This window comes from Hylobates moloch, unplaced genomic scaffold, assembly GCF_009828535.3.
Source record: "Hylobates moloch isolate HMO894 unplaced genomic scaffold, HMol_V3 SCAFFOLD_1, whole genome shotgun sequence".
In the NCBI taxonomy this organism is placed as follows: domain Eukaryota; kingdom Metazoa; phylum Chordata; class Mammalia; order Primates; family Hylobatidae; genus Hylobates; species Hylobates moloch.
Genome location: NW_026652276.1, coordinates 23762738 through 23786651, shown reverse-complemented (window position 1 = coordinate 23786651; position 23914 = coordinate 23762738). Strand labels below are relative to the sequence as shown.

Sequence of the window (23914 nt, the reverse complement as noted above, 5' to 3'; positions counted from 1 at the left end):
TGGAGAAGTGCAGGGGACTGGAGGATGGCAGGGGGTTAGCGGAGGGCAGGGGACTGGAGGGAGGCAGGGGGCTGGAGAAGGGCAGGGTGCTGGAGGAGGGCAGGGGCAGGGATCCCGGACAGGGCTTCAGACAGACTGAATTGGGAGGGCAAGAAAGAGACCAAGGGTGCAAAGTGAGACTCAAGGAACAGAGAAAGGGAAGGAATGAGGGAAAGACAGGGACGGGAGACAGGGACATGACACGGGAGACAGAGATGGGGGCTGCAGCCTCTGCATGGGGGATATAGGGACGGAGGAGAGGGCAGACGGGCTGGGGCATCCCTTGTGCTGGTTTTTAGATGCGGTTCCTGGGGTTTGTGAAAACAGCCCTCCTCCCAGGCCCCTGCTCTTCTGCCCCAATACTAGCCCCTGCAGCAGCCCAGCTGGAGAAACGAGGACCCGGCATGGAAAGACCCCAGCCTCAAGGAGGCAGAGCACAGCCAGGACGGGGGGCCCCAGCCCACCTGGGAAACCTGCCTGGCCCATTGCTGGGCACGGGATCTCACTGGTGGTCTCACATGCATCCTTTTGGGAATGGGATCAGGCCTGGGGGGTCGGCACTGGTGACCAGCACTCACGGGGACCGCCTCGGCTGACTGAGGTGGAGACAGGAAGGAGGAGCGTGGTGGGACCCTCGACCTCCCCTCCCCACCCTGGAGCGCTGCCTCACAGCCCAACCAAGAGACAGGGAAGAGACAACCACAGCAATAGCAGCTGCGGAGCTCCACGGCCTCCCTCTGCCCCCTGGTGGCGAGAAGGAAGAAAAGCAAGAGCAAGTGCTGAAAACGAAAAGGAAACTAGCAGCAGTCCCAGCTACCACAATGGATCAGCCCCCATTTGGCCAACAGGTGACTCTACCCCAGGTCGGCCTGAGAGCACCCATCCCCCATCTCACCATTCTGCCCCAGTGCACTGGATCCTGCCTCTACCACTTCTTCCCTGCAATGTCTTCGGTTCCCCCACCGCTGTGAGCCAGGTTCCCCCCTCCAGGCTGCTGGGCTGAGACTGAGTCACTTCTTCCCAGGCTGTAAATCCTAGGACTGCTGTGCAAGGCACAGTCACTAGGGACGGACTCAGGCAGCAGAGCCGTGCTCTCGTGCCCCAGCCAGTCAGGCTCTCCTGGGTGAGTAGCAGGGAGACCCCTGGAACTTACGGGGATAGAAGGGGAGTGATGCCAGGAGCCAGGGGAAAAAAAAATGCATGGCAGAGATGAGGGAGAGGAGGAGACACATGGAGCCGTTCATGGATTTCACACAGGATCTGGGCTGGGAGGGGCTGCCGAGACCGTCAGTCCAATCTTTGGTCTACAGGTGGGGAAACTGAGGCTCAAGGAAGGTGAGTGATTTGCCCGAGATCACACAGTGAGTGCGTAGCCAGGCCAGGATGGAGACCCAGGTCTCTGGACTCCTGACCCCGTCCTCCCTAAATCCCATGCCCCACCCACCTCCCTCATTTACCTCCGTTTCCCTCTCCCCTCCCCTCCACTGTGTCCCACTGCTGTACCACTGCCACCCCACCCCAAACTCCAGCAGCCACAGCCTGGGAGGCAGGACACCTGGGTTTTCCACTCCATGCCTGGTCTTGACTCTAGGATCTCAGAATAAGGCCACCAGCTGTCAGGGCCACTGTGTCCCTCTCTGGGCCCCAGGACCCATAGGGAGTAGAAGAGAATGAGATCGCCCTAGAGAGAGAGAGGCAGTATTAAAACCAGGCGCCCTGCTCCCCACACCCACGCAGCATCTGCTCAGCCCCAGCCCTGGGGCTGCGCTTTACTTCTGCACCCTCTCCTCAAAGAGCACACATTTTCCATTCAGCTGGGGCCCAGGAAAGGATGAGTGGGTGTCTCGAGGAGAATGAGTACCCAGGCAAGGCTGGGGGCACTCCAAGGGGAAGGAGTGGACACCCCCAGGCTAGTGTCCACATGGCATGAGCCCTCACGGGGTCGCTCACACCAAGTCAGGACCCAGAACACAGGCCCTGTGGACACACACACCTGAGTTCAAATCCTGGGTACCTCTGTGATGTTGGATAAAAGACTTACCCTCTCCAACCCCCTGTTTCTCCTGGTCTAAAATGGAGTTAATAACCTCTAGGATTATGTGAGGATTGAATGGGACAAGGACATCAAGTGTTAGCACAGTGTCGTCATGCAGGGACTGCTCAATCGGTGGAGGCCACACCATCATCTTCACATGGCCTACAAGATAGAGCTGGGATTCTCCCCTACTAGGTAACTTGCTATGTCACCTGAGATAAGTCAGTTTCCCTCTGTAGGCTCTGCGTCCTGCTTTGTGTAAGGAGAGAGCTGGGCAGTGAGGCCGAGGGTCCTTCCTGGGCTCACAGTCCAAGTCTCAAGGAATCACATCATTTCCAAGTACCCATGGCAGAAAAGGGAGCCATCCTCAAGGTCACCAAAGACCTAAGAGGTGAGTGTGTCCTGCGAGGTGTTCTGGGACTGAGTCGCGGGAGAAGTCAGGATCTGGGAGCCCCTCCCTCAGCGGCCTCACTACTCGATGCCTGACATCTGCCATCCTCCCAGCAGCTGCCGTCTCTGCCATCCTCCAGGGCTATGGGGATGGGCAGGGGCCAGTGACGGACACCAGTGCCGAGCTGCACAGACTCTGTGGCTGCCTGGAGCTGCTGCTGCAGGTGGGACCTTCTCCTCCCCTTCCCCATCCCTCTCCCCAGACCCAGATAACTGGTAGGACATTCCTGGAAAATCAGGGAGGAGCCACAGCCCCCTTCCTCACCATGCACTGTGTCATCTCCCTCTCCCTCCTGACACCTAAACTCACTCTTGGAGTTTGTCACTGCAGCCTGAGAAGCGAGGTGGGGCAAAGTGGGGCTGGAAGGGACCCGGGCCTGGGGGTGGGACCCAGGCCTGGGGGCAACCCCCACTGCTTAAAGCTTCAGAGGCATAGATGTCCTAGGACTGGCCCTTCCTGCTGCTACTCAGAGCCCCAACTATGACCAGCACTGCTTTTATTGAATACTTGCTATGTGTCAGGCTTCGGCCTCTATATGCCTGGCTGTATGCAGTCCTCACTCTCGCCCTCTGAGATGCTTGATGTCCACCCCCCAACACCCTGACACACATCTTCCTACTTCTCTGACTTCATCTCTCGCCACCCTGCCAGTCATCCACTGCACTCCAGCTCCCTGGCCTCTTGGATCTTCCTGGAGCACACCAGTCATGCTCCCGCCTCGGGGCCTTTGCACGGGCTCTCCCCTCTACTTAGAATGCTCTTCCACTGGAATGCACAGCATACTTTCTCAGCTCCTTCAAGCAGGAAGGCTTTTCTGGACACCCTAGATTTTCAACACACATGCCACACACGCCACGCACCACACATACACACACCACATTTTCCATTCTCTTTCCTGCTTTATTTTTTTCTCTGTAGCAGGCATCACTATCTAACATACTCGATGCTTTACTTATCTCATCTGTTTGTTGTCTTAACTCCCCTATCAAGATGTAAGTTCCATGAAGTCAGTTTGTTCATAGTTGTATCCCCAGAACATAGAACAGGGCCTGGAATATAGTAAGTGCTCAATAAGGGCCTCTGAATGAATGAATGAGGACACTGAGGCTCAGGGAAGTCAAGCACCTTGCTTGTGGTCACACAGCCAGTAAGGACAGGGCTCGGTCTGGATGCTGGGTGTGTCTGCAGGAGCCCTCTCCTCCAGCACGTGTCCACTCAGCAAGCTAGAATGCAGGGCGTGTTCTAGGAGGAAGCATTTCTACACTTTCTTTGCCTCATTTTGGTTCTAGTTTGACCAGAAAGAGCAGAAGAGCTTCCTGGGGCCTCGGAAGGATTACTGGGACTTTCTCTGCACTGCCCTACGACGGCAGCGGGGGGAAATGGAGCCAATCCACTTTGTCCGTTCCCAGGACAAGGTATCCGGGGCCAGGCAGCGAGAAGGCTGAAGGGGTGGGGGTGGACATAGGCCTGCCCCTTTTCCCCCATCCTGCTCTACCGACCATAGACCCCTCACCTGCTCTGCATGTCTCCTAAGCCCTGCCCACAGCACCCTTCCAGACACCCTTTTCCTCCCATGGCCTCAGGTCCCCCCACACCCTTCCCATTGCCAAGCACTTCCAGTCCCCTCTCTCTGTGTTTCCTGGGCGCCCTTTGTCCTAATGCCGCCCCCCATTCTGCCCCTGTGCACTCTGCAGTTGAAGACCCCTCTGGGGAAAGGCCGTGCCTTCATCCGCTTCTGCCTGGCCCACGGGCAGCTGGCTGAGGCCCTGCAGCTTTGCCTCCTGAACCCAGAGCTCACCAGGTGGGGCTGCTGGGACATCCTCCTGCCGATGCCATTTGAGCCACTTTCCCTCCTTCGTAAAAGAGCCCTCCTTTACCCCCCATGGATGGCTTTCTATCAAGGACAGTTACAATGAGAGTAATGAAGGAAAAATCAAGGGAGAAAGGGCAGAGGGAGGTTGGAACCCAGGAGTCCTGGGAGCATCAGGGTTCTTGGGCCTCCTGCTCCTGAAGGGCCACAACTCTGCCTGGGGAACAGCCTCATGACGGTGTGTAGTGGAGGTTGCTTCGTTGAGGTTGAGCTGGGGTGGGGGTGGTTGGGGCGGGAGGAATAGCACCAGGGTCAAAGGCCAAGGGTTCTGATCACTCTTAACACAGGGAATGGTATGGACCCCGGAGCCCTCTGCTCTGCCCAGAACACCAAGAAGACATCCTGGACTCTCTCTATGCTCTCAATGGGGTGGCCTTCGAGTTGGACCTCCAGCAGCCAGACCTGGATGAAGCCTGGCCCATGTTCTCAGAGTGAGTGGGTGCAGCCAGGAGGGCAGTCTCTTTTGACACCTGGTCCCATGGCCACCAAGGGTCCCAGGCAAGCCCCAAGCCCTCAGCCTCCAGCCCCATCTGTCTCTGCCTCCTTTTGCTCCATGACTTTGGATCCTTCTAGCCCTCGATGCTCCCAGTGCAAATTCATGGCATAATGCTGCCTAGAATATGCACTCACTAACGACTTCCTGGGTGGTTGAGGTGGAGGGCTGGACGATGAATGGATAGCAGGATTCTGGGAGGGAAAGTACAGATGAATGGAGGATGGGATGCATGAGGGTGGGTGGGCAGGAAGGAAGAAGTGTCATGGGATGAATGGGCGAGTGGAAAGATGGGGTGCCTTCCATCTGAGGACCAAGCCCACCACTGAAGAGAGGCCCAGGGTCCTCCTGCCTCTTTCACTTTCAGGTCACGCTGCTCCAGTTCCACCCAAACCCAGGGAAGGAGACCCAGAAAAAACAAACATGCCCCAAAGAAGGTGCCTCTGCCCTGCCTTCACTCTGAGTTGCCTCTTCCCCATCTCCTTGGCGTCCTCAGGTTGAGTAGAAACTGAGCTTCCCCCTCTGAGTGTACAGAGAGCCCTGACCCAACTGGACAGACAGAGCAAGAGGCCAGTGTGTGGAGCAGGGGGCTGGGGAGCTGCAGAGGAGGAAAGGGCCCCTATTCCTGGGGTGGCAGGGACACTGGGAGAGAAAGGGAACTCTAGCACCCTCTGCCGGAGCCACTGGGCCCAGAGGAGGAGAAAGTGCTATGGGGGGCGGGCTACTGAAATCTTCAGGAAACAGATGAGAGAGACGCCCTCTGCTGAGTCCCCTGCACTGGACAATTGACAAATGACTCAGTTCAGTTCAGGAAGCGACTAAGACCCAGGTTGCCTGGTTGAATTCCAGCCCCACCCTTACAAACTATGGTTCTTGAACAAGTTACTTGTCCTGCCCCATAGGGATATTGTAAGGATGAACTGACACAACTCACATCCAGCACTGCGCAGGGCTCCTGGCTACACGCTCCCCTCATGGCAGTGTGTGGTCACCATCATTGTTGTTATCATCATCCCACAAGCACATTTTGCACCCCCACCAGCTTCCAGGCACTGGGTACAGATACTATTAGTTCTCTGGCCCGAAAAGTTCAGGGTCTCTTCATGGAGATAGACCATTAAAAAAAGCATTGCAATATACAAGTTCAGTGTAAGTGACACAGAGATGAACGGAGGAACATGGGAGCACAGAGAAGGCTTCTTGAGAGGTCGCTCTTAGCTGAGTGTTGGTCTAGTAGAGATTTCATCACAACCCTAAAACCGGGTATTATCATTCCCATTTTGCAGATGAAAAAACTGAAACACCAAGTGTAGTTCAGGAAGAAGGATTAAAGGAAAGGAGTGGGAGGAACTTAGGGGGAACCAGATCAATACCCAAGACCCAGGTGCAGGAGGGAGAAGGATGTGGGCTGGGGGAAGGGACGGAAGGACATCAGGATGCACTGCTGTCCCTCACCAGACCAAAGCATGGTGCTCACATCACCTGGGTGTTGCTAAAAGTCAGATTTGGGGTTTGATAAATCAAAGCTTCCAGTGAGAGGACCTGGTACCTGTCTATTTAGCAAGCTGACTAGATTAGCACTGTGGACTAATCTAATGGCACCAGGTCAGTGAATTGGTGCTGAGAGGGACGACTGGTTTGGGGTCCTCTCCACAGATCCCAGCCACATATGGAGGGCCCGAAAATGTCCAGATTGAGGACTCACACACCAGTCAAGCCATCTGTCTGCAAGATGCACCGAGTGGACAGCAGTTGGCAGGGCTTCCCGGGTCCCAGCAACAAAGGCATCTTCCTTTCTTTTTGGAAAAGAAGGGGGAAAATTCCAGGAGACATAGGTACCCCCAGAGCATGTGGGAGCCAGAAGGGGAGGAGCTTCAGCTAGACCAGGAGGAAAGAGCCCCGTGGATTGAGATCTTCCTGGGGAACTCAACACCCAGCACCCAGGGACAGGGGAAGGGGGCTATGGGCACTCAGAAGGTGATAGGGATGGAGGCTGAGGGCACAGGGGTTCTGCTGGTTGCAGAGGGTCAGAGAACAACAGAGGGGACTCAAGAAAAGGAAGCAGAGTGGAGTCATGTCCAGAGGCTGCTGATGCCCAGCCCCAGAGGGACCGTAGAGGGAGCAGTATCAGGGAGCAGGCAGGGGTCTGGGGCCTCTAGCATCCTGGGGGAGCCCTGGGTCCTTCAGGGACTCGCAACAAAGGAAGACTCTACCGTGGAGAATCCACAAGTGCAAACAGAAGTGACCCTTGTGGCCAGAAGGGAGGAGCAAGCCGAGGTATCCCTGCAGGACGAGATCAAGGTGAGAACAGTTGAGCTCCATACCTGGTTATTCGCCCCTCTCTGACCTGGCCCACAGATGAGGGTCTGCGATGGTAGCCTGGGACCATTCCCTCCCACTGGTCAATTTTTATTGGCCCATTCAGGATTATTGTTTGGGGATGCCTTTGAAAGCCATACATTCTTCAGGTCCCCACAGTCCCCGCCTCTCCCTATTGCCCCACGCTAGACCCACTTTATTCGGCAATACTTCTTGCCCAGCCCCAGTAGGCACTGGAGTTTGAGATCCCTTCCCAGCAGTTCTTCCAGGCAGTCACTTCCTCTCTCCAGTTCCATATCCTCATAACGGTAAGTCTCTTCCCCAAATCTAAGTTCTACTGTTGCAAAGCCCACCTAGTTGCTCCTGTGGTAGATGCTTCTCCTGGAGGTCACTCAAAATTGTCACCAAGCCTTCCTTCAGCCTCCACCCAGGGACTTGCAAGTTTCTGAGTTTACAACTTCCACCCTTCAGTGAAGGAAGAAACAGTGGCCCAGGCTCACCCAGAAGCAGGGCCTAGGACAGAGCCAGGCATCACAGCTCTCAGCACTGTCCCCAGCTCTGCCAGGGCATGGCCTGGAGTCTCTTGGGAATGTTGTTCAGGTCAGCCCCAGCACTGGGGTCTCTGCCCTTCTCCTTCAGCCTCCTTCTCCCTTCCTTCCACCCCCCAGAGCCTCAGACTTGGGTTCCGGAAGGCTGAGGAGCAGGCCCAGAGCCAGGAGCAGCTGCTGAGACAGCAGGAGGGGGAGCTGCAGGCACTTCGGGAGCAGCTCAGCAGGTAACCTTGGCAACCCACAGCACAGGGCACCTAGAGGTGCTCCCTGAGTTCTGCTGTCAATCACAGTCAAACCAGTGAGGTCTTGTGAGAACCTCCCGTGCACCAGGCCCTGGGCTGGGCACACCTTTGGGATCTGACGCCTACAGGGCATTGCTCCTGATCCCAGGGCTCCACCCTCCCTCCTCTGTGCATCCCTTTCTCGTAGGTCTCCCAGAGCAGCCCCAGGAAAGGCCCCGCCTCCTGGCCTGCTTCCTTCCTACCCTCACCCCTGCCTCCCTCTGCTGCCTCCCCTGGGCAGCTCCTCTCTCTTTTCCACCCTCTCTGCCTCCCTACTTCACTGGGCTTCTTTCCCGCCTCTCTTTCTGTCTCCCTCTTTTACTCAGTTTCTTTGTGTCTCATTTGCTTCTTCCTGTTATGCCACCTCTCACCCTCTCATAATCATAGCTATCATTTACTGAGCATTTACTACGTCCCGGGCACTGCTGTAGGTACTTCTGTGTAACACCCTTATGAGATGAGTTCTATAGAACCCCCATTTTATAGAGGAGGAAGCTGAGGCTCAAAGATGCTGCACAATTCACCCACCATTGGCTAGTTAGCAGGGGAGCTGAGATTCAAGGCCTGCAGCTGACTCCAGAACCAGTGGGCTCAGACGCCCCCCTCAGGCAGCATGTCGGTGCCTGCACTTCAGTCTCCCTTTCTCCCGCTCAGTGTCTCTCACCATCCAGTGTCTTCATCTTCCATCATCACATTGACCTCAGGGGCCCACAGCACACCATATGTCTCTACCATCCCCGCTCAGTCCTCAGTCTCTCGGGTCTCAGTTTCTCTCTCCCTCTCTCTCTCTTTCTTTTTGTAGAGACGAGGTCTCACTACATGGTGCAGACTGGTCCAAATTCCTAGGCTCAAGCTTCAGCCTTCCAAAGTGCTAGGGTTACAGGCATGAGCCACCACATCCAGCCCATAATTTATTTTTTAAAGTCTCTTCTCGCTGCAGAGATCTTCCATGGCCTGACTCAGCCTCTCTGTGTCTCTCTCCTGTGGTCTCCGGGTGCGTCAGTCTGCCCACCTGCCCCTGTCTCTCCCTCCCACATAGCTAACACCTGCCCCAGGTCCAACAGACACCAGTCGGACCCCAGCAGGGCCTGAGTAGCTGTGATTCAGCCTGAATCACTGGGAAGCCTGCTGGCTGTCTGCTTCACCGGTGAGAGAGGCCCAGGAGCCCAGAAACCAACCCAAAAGGGCCCCCTGGGCTCCTACCACTCCACACTCAGCTAAGCACACAGTGTGGTCAGCAAAGGTTTCCATGATTCAGGGCCCAAATGACCATGGGGGTTCTGCCCACACAAATGTCTTCAAGGGTTCAAGATAGTCTGGGAGGAGCAGCTGGGAGGTTGTAGAGAGATGGCCTGGCCCTGGCTGCTCCCTTTGCTGGGGGCCCTGTCTCACAGACCACAGTGCTCCTGCCACCTGTCACTCATCATTCAGTCATTCCACAAACACTCTGTGCACCCACTCTGAGCCAGGCCTGTCCGAGGTACAGGAAATCCTCTCACAGACAAAACAGGCCAAACGCCTGCCCTCATGGAGCTTGCATTCTAATGGGGGAGGCAAAAAATGTGATTAGCAAGTAAAGTACCTAGGATGTCAGATTGGAATAAGTTTTAAGAAGAAGACATAAAGCAGACAAAAGGAACGGTATGTGTTGGTGTGGTATTTTACGTTTTAATAAGGTAACATGGCCAGGGAAGACCTCCCTGAAAAGGTGACATTGACCTAAAGACCTGAAGGAAGTGAGGATCAAGCCCTTTGACTATTCGGTAGAATGTTCCAGGCAGCAGGAACAGCAAAAACAAAGGCCCTGATGAGGGACGGGCAGAGCAGTTTTAGGAACATCCAAGGAGGCCTTCCGGGCTCCAGTAGAGTGAAGGAGGGAGAGGATGTGGGAAAAGGTCAGGTGAGCCAAGGAGGCAGGTTAGGGAGAGCCCGCGAGGTCATCGGAAGTGCCTTGACTTTGACTCAGAGGAAGATGGGAGCCACTGAGAGCTCAGAGGAGGAGAGGGACGTGACTTTTTTTAATGTCAAAAAGATGTTTACATGCTTTTTCAAATGCTTAACAATTAAATGGTTTTTAGTATATTCAAGAGTTATACATCCATCACCTCAGTCAATTTCAGAACATTCCCATCTGCCCAAAGAGAAACTCTGTACCCATTAGCACTCCTCATTCCTTTCCTGGCTCTAGGCAACACCAGTCCACTTTCTCTATAGATCGGCCTGTTAGAGGCTGGCATGTTTTTTGTTGTTGTTGGTTTTTTTGTTTTGTTTTGTTTTGTTTTGTTTTGTTTTGTTTTGTTTTTGTTTTTGAGACAGAGTTTCGCTCTTGCTGCCCAGGCTGGAGTGCAGCGGCGACATCTCGGCTCACCGCAAATTTCGCCTCCTGGGTTCAAGTGATTCTCCTGCCTCAGCCTCCTGAGTAGCTGGGATTACAGACACCCGCCACCACGCCCAGCTAATTTTTTTGTATTTTTCGTAGAGATGGGGTTTCATCATGTTGGCCAGGCTGGTCTCAAACTCCTGACCTCAGGTGATCCACCCACCTTGGCCTCCCAAAGTGTAGAGATTACAGTCATGAGCCACGGTGCCTGGCTTGATGTGTGTTTTAAAGGCCCCTTGGAGCTGGCCTGTTAGCAGGCAAGTTGAACACAGAGAGTCCAGGGAGGACCCTGCCATGCAGGGGAGAGTGGGGGTGCTCAGACTGGGCTAGCCGCATGGAGCAAGGAGAAGCTGCTGGGCTTTGGATGAAGTGTGAAGTAGAACTTCCTGAGGAATTGGATATGCTGTCTGAAAGAAAGAAGTTGAGAATGACCTTGAGCTTTTTGACAGCTGAGTCACCATTAACTGAAGTGTGTGGGCTGTGGGAGGGCAGGTTTGTGGGGAAAGTTCAGAGCTTTGTTTTGAATACATTACGTTTGAGATACCTGTTAGACATGTCAGACGGGGGCTGCTGGGCAAGCAGTTAGGTGTGGAACTCAGGAGGAAGTGTGGGCTGGGACATCAATCCTGGAGTCCTCAGAGTAAGGACGGTGAGCTGACCCTGAGGCTCAGAAGAGGATGTGCTACCCTGATGCCTGGGAGCCAGGGAGCTAAGGACAAAGCTCACTCCCAGGAAAGGAGCCCGTGGGCATCAAGCTGGCGATGAGTTCCTCAACACAGAGAATAGAAGCGCCGAGGGACCCATTCATTCCATGGACATTTAGTATGCTTCTACGATGCCATGAGCAGGTGTGGTGAACAAACTTGGCCCAGCCTGCCCTAGAAGACCTGGGACAGATAAACAGATAGCAATCCCATGGCAGGCAGAGAAACAGATAGCAATCCCATGGCAGGCAGAGAAACAGATAGCAATCCCATGGCCATTGGATGGATGCTAGGGAAAAAAACAAAGGCAGGGAGGGGCGCGGAGAAAGACAGGATAGTCATTCAGACTGGGGCCAGGAAGTCCTCTCTGAGGTGACATTTGAGCAGAAGCCCCAACCACATGAAAGACTGGATGCAAATATCTAGTGAGAAGTGCCTTGGCCAGGGGAATGGCCGGAAGACATGCGTTTGTGGACAGGCAGGCCAGATGCATACGGGGTGTGGCTGAGCAGAGGAGAGAGGGGCAGAGCCGGAGCCAGGGGCCTCAAAGGCAGCATGAGGCGCTGGAAATCTTCTCTGTGCTACCAGAGGCTGGGGTAGGGTTTAGAGCAGGGGCGTTTCTCCGTCTGACTTCTGTGTTTAAAGGCTCACTCAGGCTGTGGCGTGGAGGACAGTGGAAGGGTGGTAGAAGTCCTGCGCAGAGCACAGGCTAGGGGCAGAGGCAAGCCACAGCCCACCTGAAGGCTGCAGGCCCCGGACAGGCCCATGGGGCTGTGAAAACGGACTTTGGGCTGAGACATGGGGCTTCCAACACCCACCTCACAGCTTTCTAGCTGTGGGCCCCTGGGGACAGTGGCCTCCCTCTCTGGGCCTCAGGACCCTGATTTGCAAAAGGCAACGGTGGGATAGCTAAGGTTCCTCCTCCCAGCTCAGATGCTCGTGGGGCCATCTTTCCAAGCAGGTGGGTGTCCTGTGCGCTGGGAATAAGACCTTGAGCAAAAGAAATTAGGACAAGCATCAGCCAAAGACGTCCTCAGGATGGGGAACTAGGCAGATGTTACATGTCCCCCAATCCCTGCACAGCAGCACTGAGCTCCTTTGAGGCCTGTCAGGCTCCATCAGCATCCTTCACTCCCTCCCTCCCACCTGCTGCCCACTTGGCACCAGTGCCAGGAATCACTGGTGATCAGGGCCTTACCTGGATGAAGGTGTAGGGAGGCAAAAAGAGTTTTGATCTGGGCTGGCCTGTGTCCAGATTTCTGCCCCATCCACTCATCAAGCTGTGTGACCCTGGGCAAGTGTCATCCCCTCTCTGAGGTTCTACTTTTCTCTCTTCTAAAATGAGGATTATATTATCTGTCTCTTAACATTGTGAAAACTAAATGAATGGGGCTATGAAACACTAAGCTCAGGCCTGGCATATAGTAAGTGCTCAGTAAACTAATTCCTTCCATGTCCCCTCGTGTGCTAGGAGTATCCATCACCCCCTGATTAAAATACTTCAGAGGCTCCCCATTTCACTGAGATTAACATCCACTTCTCCTGGGCCACTGACAGACAGCTCAGGTCCTGCCCACCTCCCCACTCTTCTGCCTTCCCTGCCCCCCACTGCCCTTTGTGGCAGCCCAGATTCACTCATCTTCTTTCAGTTCCTCAAACAAGCTCAGCTCCTTCCAACTTGCAGACCTTTGCATGTGCCCATGCCTGGCTCTATATTGCTGACTTTTCATCTTCTGGGTCAGCTTCCATTTCACCTTGTCTGAGAAGCCTCTCCAAGAACCCTCCCTGGTCTCTGTCTTAGCCTCTCCTTTGTCTCTGTCATAGCACTCAGTTTAGTTATTTTACAAGTCTATCATTTATTTTACCCCTGCCCCAAACACTGTAAGATCCATAGGCTCTGCTTTATTCCTGGCACCTAAACATCCCTTGGCACACAGTAGGTGCTAAGTAAGTGTTCTCTCCCACCCCAGAGACACATGTACACACCACGGTGATCATATTAAGGGCCCAGGATCACAGGGCAAGTAAACTAGCTCAGGAAAATTAAAGTCAGCAGCTAAGAAATGAGGTGCCAAAAGACTAGAATGTTCATTAAAATTAAAAACATGGCCCTGCTTCGTGCCTGAGCAGCAGAACGCTTTGGTGTGACTGAACTCTTTGGAAATGTCAGTGGCTGGGCTGCTGACAGTTTGATGTCATGGCCCACCCAACGTTCTTCCCTGCAACATGCTAAAAGGGGATGTTTTAAAATTACATGTTCAATTCATTGTCAAGCCTCTTGCAAGCCTCTTCCGCTCAAACACGCTCAAGCCCCAGGACGCACACTGGCACAGACACGTACATGCATCCCGAGCGCCAGGACTCTCACCCATGCCACCTGCCGTTGCAACACCCTCCCAGCTGAGCCAGGGGCCTCCCAACTGAGCCAGAGGCTGGGCCCTGGGCCAGGTCTTTTTTATTTCCAGTCCAGTGGTCTTCTTGGAACCTTTCAGAAAACCACTACAGACAAAAAGAAAAACCAAGAGTGGAGCTGAGAAGCCGCCAAGCCCAAAACTAAAACAAATTTAGGAAAGCCATATTTTTACTATTACTTTTTTAATTGAAAAGACAATGTAACATAACTTTTTTAAATATTTTAAAGCAAAACATCACCCTAAATCCCTCACTGCTCCCCTTCCGCACACAATTATTTCCAGCTGGGCACTGACCATCCAGCCTGGGTTCCCAGGCATCTGCCTTCCCTCCAGAGAGCTGCCATGATGTTGAACACACCTTTCAAGAAAGTTACATTTTAAATGGAAACGTTTAAAAACAAAGCCCGGAGGAGGAAATGTTGGCTCATCCCCTCCCTCTAAAGGAACACTCAAGGCGTGCATATATTGAGTTGTGTGTATGTGTTATGCTGTGTGTTGTGTATGTGTTGCATTGTCTATATGTGTTGTGTGTGTGCCGTGTGTTGTATTGTGTGCATTATAATATGTAGGGGGTGTTGTGTGCTGTGTGTTGTATTGTGTGTGTTATAATACGTAGGGGTTGTTGTGTTGTGTGTATTGTCTTGTGTGTATATGTTGTATGTGTTGTGTATATGTGTTCTGTTGGGTGTTGTATCTGTTGTTATGTGTTGTATTGTGTGAGTGCATTGTGTGAGTTGTATTGTGTTTTGTGTTGTGTGTATGTGTTGTGTTTTGTGTGAATGTTGTTATGTGTATGGGTTACATTTGTGTTGTGTTGTGTATATGTTGAGTTGTGTATGTGTTATATTATGTGTTGTGTATGTGTTGTATGTATGTGTTGTGTGTAGTGTTGTGTGTGTTACAATGTGTGGGGTGTTGTGTGTGTTGTGTGTATTGTATATATATGTTCTGTTGGGTGTTCTGTCTGTTGTGTTATATTGTATTATGTGTATGCATTTTGTGTATGCATTTTGTGTGTGGTGTGCTGTGTGTTGTAGTGTGTGTGTGTGTGTGTGCGTACTTCAGCTGCCGGGGGCATCACCAGCGTCTCCCATGCGCTCCCTATCCGGAAGAGGCTCAGCCTAGCTCAGGCACAAAGGCTGAGCTTTGCCCCCTGAGAACTTAGTCTTCCTTCTGTACCCAGGTGTCAGGAAGAGAGAGCCGAGCTGCAGGCACAGCTGGAGCAGAAGCAACAGGAGGCTGAGAGGAGGGATGCCATGTACCAGGAGGAGCTTGGAGGGCAGCGGGACTTGGTCCAGGCCATGAAGAGGCGGGTGTTGGAATTGATCCAGTAAGGACGGGGACAGTGGGAAAGGGGAAACAGATGGGGGAACGGTAAGGGATGTGGAGCCTGGAGCATGAAAATTCTACTCCACTCACAACTCCCAAGCAGGGTTCTAGACCTTTTATATAAGCTAACCCTTCTGTTTCTTTTAGCCACTCCCTGCTGTTATCCCCATTTTACAGAAAAGGAAACTGAGGGTCAGAAATAAGGCAGACTTGGCCGGGCGCAGTGGTGCACACCTGTAATCCCAGTACTTTAGAAGGCCAAGGTGCGCGGATAATGAGGTCAGGAGTTCAAGACCAGCCTGGCCAATGTAGTGAAAACCCATCTATACTAAAAATACAAAAATTAGCCGGACATGGTGGCGAGTGCCTGTAGTCCCAGCTACTTGGGAGGTTGAGGCAAGAGAATCACTTGAACCCGGGAGGCAGAGGTTGCAGTGAGTCAAGATCACACCACTGCACTCCAGCCTGGGCAACAGAGTGAGAATCCATAAAAAAAAAAAAAAAAAAAAAAGCAGACTTAGTCACCTAGGACACATAGCATACAAATTGTATAGAGTCCCCTGAAAATAATGCACACCCCCGCCCAGACCCACCCCCACATACACACACCTACTAAGGTTAGGGAGGAGAAAGGAACCATGGGTTGAGAAGGAATTGGGAGAAGGAGGAAAAAGACACCAGGGAGAACCCAGAGGTGATCACGTGTCCTACACCTGCCTGCCCACGGGACTTCCTCAGACCCTGGGCCTGTGGACCTGCCCTGGGTCAGCTGTCCTAGGTTCCAGACGCTGGGCTCACCAGGGTCAGCTCCAAACCACTAAGCTCACTGAGAGATGGGGAAGATGCGGAAAGCATAGTTCCTGCCCTTTAGTTGAGCAGAAAGAGAGTTCACATACATATGTTATCCTCTCATACAGTTCAAGAAACAGGAGACCAGTGGACTCAGGTTCCATTAAAATTTGAAGGTTGCTCAGGGTTGTTTGTTTGTTTGTTTGTTTTTAACAGAGTCTCGCTCTGTCCCCCAGGCTGGAGTGCAGTGGCGCCATCTCAGCTCACTGCAACCTCTGCCTCCCGGATTCAAGTGGTTCTCCTGCCTCAGCCTTCCAAGTAGCTGGGACTACAGGTGTGTGCCACCATGCCGGGCTAATTTTTGTATTTTTAGTAGAGATGGGATTTCACCATGTTGGTCAGGCTAGTCTTGAACTCCTGACCTCAAGCAATCCACCTAGCTCGGCCTCCCAAAGTGCTAGGATTTCAAGTGAGGGGTCATTTAGAACTAAATCCTCTTACACAATATCCAAATGGTATTAAGGGTGAGAAAAAGGAGACATCAACTTGGAAATGACAAACAAATAATTTAAGGAATAGTTCCTCCAAAGAATTTACTGTCAACTGGGAAGAAGAGAGATATAAAAAGTGAAGTATTGACCTCATGAAAGAATTTAAGGTAGCCAACAATAAAAGACATACATATGTGATTGTTAAAAAAAAACTAGAAAATTAAATGGAACATGGCCGGGTGCAGTGGCTCACAGGCCTGTAATCCCAGCACTTTAGGAGGGCGAGGTGGATGAATCACCTGAGGTCAGGAGTTCGAGACCAGCCTGACCAACATGGTGAAACCCTGCCTCTACTAAAAATACAAAAATTAGCTGGGCGTGTTAGCAGGCACCTGTAATCCCAGCTACTCAAGAGGCTGAGGCAGGAGAATTGCTTGAACCCGGGAGGCGGAGGTTACAGTGAGCCAAGATCGTGCCACTGCACTCCAGCCTGAGCGACAAGAGTGAAACTCCATCTCAAAAAAAAAAGAAAGAAAGAAAATTAAATGGAACATATAATAGAAAACAGAATGTATATATCCCCAAAGTGTTAGGATTAGGGTTAGCATTAGAACTCAGCACTGAGCATATTGGTAGCAGGATCAAAAAGGGAAAGACAGAGTGACTAAATCTCACTTTCCATCCAGAGAAAATATACTAGTTCATCAGTACTAGTTTCCTAGTGCAAAGGTGATTGATTAATCACATGTTCTCAGGCAGGAGACATTAAACTGTGTAATACAGGCAGAAGCTTATGGAAAATACGACCCTAAGCAAAAAACGAAAAGAAAAAGGAAAAAAAAAAATAGCCACCAAGGTTGACTTCTGCGTCAGGATGGTGGACTGCCCACATCTTATCTATTCTCCATCCTGAAATTTCTCTAAAATGACTATAAAAGACTAAAACTTAAAACGGAGAGAAAAGTAGAGGAGCTAACCACAGAGGAGAGATTTCAGCTAATTTCCAGAAGCTGGAAAATAGATGGAGAAGTGGATACTGTGTGAAGCCCAAGTTTTTTGTAGGATCCAGAGGTCCCAGAGCCACACATGGCAGAAGTGAGATGAGGGAAAAAGCCATTAGAAAGAGCAATCCATACCTGCTGTCTTCTGCCTGTCTCCCCACATGCAGAATATCCAGCACTCAGGGGCCTATCTCCCAAGCAAATGATCAAAAGATCCTTCACTAAAGGAATTCAAGTGCCCCAAATAAAAGACCAGTTTTCTGGCATTTGGGTGTCTGGTTGTAGCAGGTAGCTCCCTGCCCAGTCCCCACTAAAGGGAAGCCACTAGTCAACCATTCTTGTCCACTATTCAGAGCTCTAAACAGATTTTGTTGCCTCTTTCTTACACATAAAATGACAACCAAGGATCCCCAGATACTTGAGGAGAGTCTAAAATATAAAGGGAAGAGATGAAGGTAAACAAAGGAAAAAGATCCATCTTCCATGAAACAGGATGCCATAAAAAGCATCTGTCAAAAGACGAAAAACATTCTTGGAAATTAAAAATTAGATTAAAATTATGATCACTGAATTTCTTTCAATTCACTAAAATGATTAGAAGAGAAAGATGAGGCAGTCTCTTAGAAGGTTAGAATAAAAAGCATAGAGAGATGGGAGTCAGGAGAGAAATAATCAGACATACAGATAATCAGTCTCTGAGTTCCAGTGTCCTTTCTAACTGTGAGGAGAGAAACAAATGAAACATAGCAAAAATTAAGATGTGAGAGAATTCCCTAGCTCTGATGGACACAGATCTTCAGATCTGAAGATTTCACTGAGCAAAGAAATGAAAAACAAAACAAACAAAGCCCACAGTTAGATACATCATTATGAAATTTCAGTAAGACAGATAAGGACAATGTCCTAAGATTGTCTAGGAAAAAAGACAGATCACCTATAAAAGAAGTAGAATCCAACCACTTAAACAGTCCATAGTGCAATTCTTTTCAATTCTGAGAAAAACTGACTTTTGCCCTAGAATCTTGTTTCCAGACAAACCATGAATTAAGTGGGGGAGGTGGTGGAGTAAAGACATTTTCACATAGACAGATTTCAGAAAATTTGCCTCCCACATAGCCTTTCATAGGAAGTTAGTTGAGGATGTGCTCCAGAAAAACAAGGAAGTAAGCCAAGAAAGGAGAAGATGTGGAATTCAGGAAAAAAAAAATAGCTCTAGCCTAGGAGAGAAGAAAAGGGAATTCCCAAGATGACAAGTGGGCAGCAAGCCCAGGGAGTAGTCAATCTAGACTGTAGCAGAAGGACCAAGGACCCAGGAGGAAGGTCTCTGGGGAGAAAGGGAATCAAGAGAACACCTGAAATGATGAAGAATTGGGAGGAAAATAATATGTTAAAGGCAAGTAATGCAAGGAACAAAGAAAGGCAATTAAAAATTCCCAGAAAACCAAAAGCCTTCCAAGAAGGAAAATGTTGCAGAAGACATCTTAGCTCTTTGGGAAGAAATATGTATATATATTATCTAATAATGTGAATATTATTCATTAATTTTTTTCAATGTTAGAATCAAGTTAAAAGCAAAGCACAGAAAGCAATTATGTAATTATAGAAACAGAACATAAATGCTACCACTTAACAATATTATGTATAGAATAGAATCCAATAGAATGTTCTATAAAGGTTGTATATTTATGCTGTCCAGTATGGTAGCTGGTAGTCACATGTAGAGATGGAGCACTTGAAATATTGAGCTGGTGCAACTAAGGAACTAGTTTTTATTTTATTTATTAATATTTTAATTAAATTAAATGTAAATAGCCACATGTGGGGTAGTGGCTACAATTTTGGATGCTATGAGAAAAGATGGCAAGTTAGAAGGTGGAGGAAAGAGGTGAGATGAAAGGAAGAGATGCTGCATCATCATATTACAGAACAGGAGTCATAAGGATACTACCCATAGTTAGTAGATGAAGAAATAAATATGTGAGTATATTCTGTAAAAATTACAATGGTAGGCTAGGCACGGTGGCTCATGCCTGTCATCCCAGCACTTTGGAAGGCCAAGGCAGGTGGATCTCCTGAGCTCAGGAGTTTGAGACCAGCCTGGCCAACATGCTGAAACCCCATCTCTACTAAAAATACAAAAATTAGCCAGGTGTGGTGGCACATGCCTGTAATCCCAGCTACTTGGGAGGCCAAGGCAGGAGAATCACTTGAACCCAGGAGGCAGAGGTTGCAGTTAGCCAAGATCATGCCACAGCACTCCAGCCTGGGTGACAGAGAAAGACTCTGTCTCAAAAAAAAAAAAAAATTACAATGGGAGCCAATAGAGGAACCAAAAATAGGACTATAACTATGTTAGGAAGGTGAGTTAGTGAGGATGGTAATAAATAAGCTAAATCCTCTGATATCAAAGGAAGGAGCTCTATAGAGAATGTTCTCTATTGGTAAACAAACAAGGAGATATAGGAGCAGATTACTTAAATTTGGAAGTAATCTCAATAAGAGAAAGCAAAAAGATGTCAGAAATGGTTTGCCACTGAGAACGAGAAAGAGAGGGGAGGCCTTTTGATATGAGCACTTTTGTACGATTTTATTTTTAAATCATGTGTATGTATTATTTTGATAAAAATTTAAAACAACTCGTCTTCCTAAATATCCTTACAAGAGGGAGTGAAGGTGGGGAATGGTGGTTCATGCCTGTAATCCCTGCACTTTGGGAAGCTGAGGCAGGGTTCAAGACCAGTCTGGGCAACGTGTCGAAACCCCATCTCTACAAAAGATTAGCCAGGCAGGTGCCTATAGTCCCAGCTACTCAGGAGGCTAAAGTGTGAGGATCACCTGAGCTCAGGAGGTAAAGGCTGCAGTGAGCTGTGATCATGCTACTGCACTCCAGCCTGGGCAACAGAGTGAGATGCTCTCAAATAAAAAAAAAAAGAAGAAGAAGAAAGAAAAAAGCAGTGAAATTAGTTTTGCAAGGGCATACATGTAAATAAATACAAGACAGTTTGTACTAAGTGCCAGATAAGAGACAGTAGGCAAGATGTGCTGTAAGTGTCTGGAGCAAGAAACCCCAGGGGCCTCTGTGATCAGGGAACACTCCTTTGTGCTTAAATAATGGGTCCTTAAATCATGGGTCAAGGTTATTTTGGGCGAAGAGGAGGCCAGGTGTCAGATGCATTCTGATCTCTTGTATGTATCTCTCACTGTCTCTTCATTTCTCTCTGTCTTTCTCTGGCCCCTGTGTCTCTTTCTCTATCTCTCCATCTGTCTCCATATCTGTCTCTCTCCCTCTGTCTCCATTTTCTTTGTCTCTGCATCTCTTTCTATGTGTGTGTGTCTCTCCCTCTATATATCTCTCAACTTCTCTATGTCACTCTCTGTCTCTCTCCAATCCTCTGGCTTCCTCTTCCTCTCTCTCTCTCTCTCTCCCTCTCCCACTTTCCCCTTCTCTCCGCCTCTCTCTCTCTCTGAGTAACCATCTTGCTCAGTCCATCTTTGTATCCCTCTCCATTGCTGTGTCTCTGTCTTTCTGCATCTCTGCTCTCGTTTCTGTCCCTGTCTCTGAATCTCTTTTTATTTCTGTGTGTGTCCATGTGATTCCCTCCATCACCCTCTCTGTCTCTCTCTTCTTCTCTGTGTGATTCCCTCTGTTCCTCTCTGTCTCTCTGTCTGGGTCATTTCCCATTTCTATCTTTTGATCTCTGTCTCTGTCTGTGTCTCTTCACCTTCATCCCCCATCAGAGAGAAGGACCGCCTGTGGCAGAGGCTCCAGCATCTCTCTTCCATGGCCCCTGGGTGCTGTGTGGCCTGTAGCAAGATCTTTGGCCGATTGTCTCGGCGGTATCCATGCAGGTAAAGGGAAGGGCACAGAATCCTCCCTCTGGGACAGCCCAGTTTCCACAAGCTGACAGCACCCACCCACTCCAGGGAAGGGAGGGACACAGGAACTGGGTGTTTATAAAAGGCCACTTACAGCTGGCCACTCATTCTACCACATCTGGCTTCCAACATTAAGCAGAGCCATGAAGGAGAAGAACAGAAGGGTCAGATAAGGAGTGGGGTCTGGGGGGTGGGATTGGGTCCCCCTCCAAGAGCCGATTGAGAAATGGGCCTCTCATCTGGAAGGGAGCATCTGTACAGCGTAAGCTGCTCCCCTCCTTCCTCTGTGAGCACAGTGCTAGGACCAGCCTTGGGAGAGAGGAAAGTGAGCCACCAGGAGAAGCTGTCATGTGGAGGTGGAGGCTCTGGAGGGGTCGGCATCAGGACACCCTTCAGTATAGGGGAGACCTCCTGAGACAGACCAAGGGCATTCCACTGGGAGATGAGAGACAGATGTCTCAGGTGGACCTGAAGATGCTGGAACTCCATGACCTCAGCGCCCACTTGGGGAAGTGCCAGCTGCAGAGGCTGCCCCAGGCTTTCCTGCCTCTGCTTTCCAGGCTCTGCGGAGGCCTTCTCTGCCACACTTGCTCTATGGATTACAAGAAGAGAGACCGCTGCTGCCCACCCTGCGCCCAGGGAGGAGAAGCCCAGGTCACCTGACCAAGACCAGCCCATGATTGGCCTCCCACCCGCCTGCCCCTCCCACTCAATCCACTCCCTGCCCATAGCTCTTCCCAGCCCTCTTGTTTGTCCAGTCCTAATTCTAGACACTGGAGCTCTAAGGCACCAGCACTTCTGTGGGCAGCGTAGGGTGTGGGGAGTTGTTCCAGCCCTGCAGCTACCACAACGAGCCAGGTGACTTTGGCGAAGCCCTCAGTGCTCAGGGCTTCTTCTCTAACGTTAAGAGTCGAGCCCCATCCTCTCTAAAGTCCCTCTGGGCTCAGCAAATCCATGACTGTAGGTAAGACCCCAGCAGCCCTGACATTTCTCCTCCACACTCCCCACTCACCCAGCAGTGGTGCCCACCCTTCCTGATTCACGAGAGGTGAAGCCTGCACTGTCTTGGGCTCTCCAGCAGCTTCCTGTCTGGAGTCAGCTTCAGGGATCTGTGTTTGTGTTGCTGTGTTTCTTTTTATGCTTATTGAAGGACTACTGACATATGATAAACATCACAGAGTGTACAATTTGATGAGTTTCGATTTTAATAAACACCAATGAAACCATCTTCATAAACATATCTATCCACCCCAAAGTTTCCTTGTTCCCCTTTGTGGCCTCCCTCCCTTCTCTTCCCTCCATACCTAGGCAAACACTGATCTGCTTTCAGTCACCACAGGCTAATGTGCATTTTCTAGAATTTTATGTAAGTGAAATCATACAGTATGCCCTCTTTATTGCCTGCTTTCTGCTCAGCTTAATGATGTTGAGGTTCGTGCCTGTTGCTACATGTATCAAGAACATATTTTATTGTCAAGTGGTATTCCACCACATGGATATGCCACAGTTTGTCTCTACATTCACCTGTGGATGGACATCTGAGTTGTTTCCAACTTGGGGCTATTACAAATAAGATTCACATGAGTATCTGCTGACATACACTTGTTTCTCTTAGGTTTCTCTTGTGTAGACATACATTTGTTTCTCTTAGGTAAATACCTAGGAATGACATGGGTGGGTCATTATGTTTAACTTCTTTTTTTGAGATGGAGTCTCGCTCTGTCACCCGGGCTGGAGTGCAGTGGAGTGATCTCAGTTCACTGCAAGCTCCACCTCCCGGGTTCTCGCCATTCTCCTGCTTCAGCCTCCCAAGTAGCTGGGACTACAGGTGGCTGCCACCAAGCCCGGCTAATTTTTTGTATTTTTAGTAGAGACGGGGTTTCACCATGTTAGCCAGGATGGTCTCAATCTCCTGACCTCATAATCAGCCCGCCTTGGCCTCCCAAAGTGCTGGGATTACAGGCGTGATCCACCGCGCCCGGCCATGTTTAACTTTTAAGGAACTGCCAAACTATTGCCCAAAGAGGTTGTACATTGGCCCTTCCCACCAGCAGCGTGTGAGAGTTTCTGTTGCCCCCACCCCACTCCCGCCAGGACTCCTGGGTTTGGAGGGCAGGAAAGAGGCACAGACACAGAACTTGGACCTCTCTGTCCTTCCCTACCAACCACTATAGTTCTTGATTGATCTCAAGTTGAGAGTACCTGGAGGGAAGGGCTGAGTCTAGGTCACTCTCTGTGCATTGTTCATTTGGCCAGACTTTGATAAGGACCATTGATGTGGACTATGTAGTACTGTGGCATAAGATCACATCCCCTGTATTGTCCAAGAAGGCTTATGAAAGGTGTAGGTCATTCACTAGGCACCTGATTGTGGTGCTTCTGAGAATAACTGTTTTGGAAGAAGTGCAGACCACACTCTATGATAAGGTGATTAGCTGCCCTACACAGGTTCTAAGACACATTTTGTGGCCCCCAACAGGCAGTCACAGTGTCCTTATCTGCTCTGGCTTGCAGGCACTGCCAGAGCCTCCACAGCGGCCACAGTGGTTGGGCAATCCTGTGGCTCTGACCAGAGCTCTGGACAGCCTCTTGGGGTTAGGCCTCCCAGATTGCATCCCATTACCTTCACATGGAGCAAGAGTTTTGCAACAGTAGTTTCTGCCCTAGAGAGTTGGTGAGAACTTCTGCTTAGCGAACACAATAACAGGGTGAGGGGAGAAAGTGGGGGGCTCCTGGAGCAATCAGAGCAATAGAATTGCCACTACCCTAAATGGCAGCAGTCCCTTTCTGGAAATGAGGGTTACTCACATGTCTTTACTGGGGCAGGATTCTTACTATAGCAAAAGAAGTGATATTCTAGCAGGAACTCCAGCACAAAATTCAGACCTTCC

At 50.5% G+C, this 23914-nt stretch overlaps 1 protein-coding gene across 1 annotated transcript; it reads left to right on the top strand.

Moving 5' to 3' along the window:
• The first annotated feature begins 1066 nt into the window (after positions 1-1066).
• RUFY4 (RUN and FYVE domain containing 4) lies at positions 1067-22210 on the top strand. Its single transcript, XM_032754541.2, has 13 exons — positions 1067-1162; positions 1297-1374; positions 2314-2465; positions 2582-2688; positions 3815-3940; positions 4220-4326; positions 4683-4826; positions 5256-5325; positions 6545-7189; positions 7876-7982; positions 14721-14867; positions 20886-20996; positions 21584-22210. Exons 3-13 carry the CDS (start codon positions 2420-2422, stop codon positions 21684-21686), a joined length of 1713 nt encoding a protein of 570 aa, XP_032610432.1. The 5' UTR covers positions 1067-1162; positions 1297-1374; positions 2314-2419; the 3' UTR covers positions 21687-22210.
• The last annotated feature ends 1704 nt before the right edge of the window (positions 22211-23914 follow it).

Bases quoted from the DNA above. Each gene is read 5' to 3' on its own strand.
- RUFY4 (XM_032754541.2), top strand. From the start codon at position 2,420: ATGGCAGAAAAGGGAGCCATCCTCAAGGTCACCAAAGACCTAAGAG. The intron at 3,941-4,219 runs GTATCCGGGGCC...TGCACTCTGCAG, and splicing joins TTGTCCGTTCCCAGGACAAG to TTGAAGACCCCTCTGGGGAA. The intron at 7,190-7,875 runs GTGAGAACAGTT...TCCACCCCCCAG, and splicing joins CCCTGCAGGACGAGATCAAG to AGCCTCAGACTTGGGTTCCG.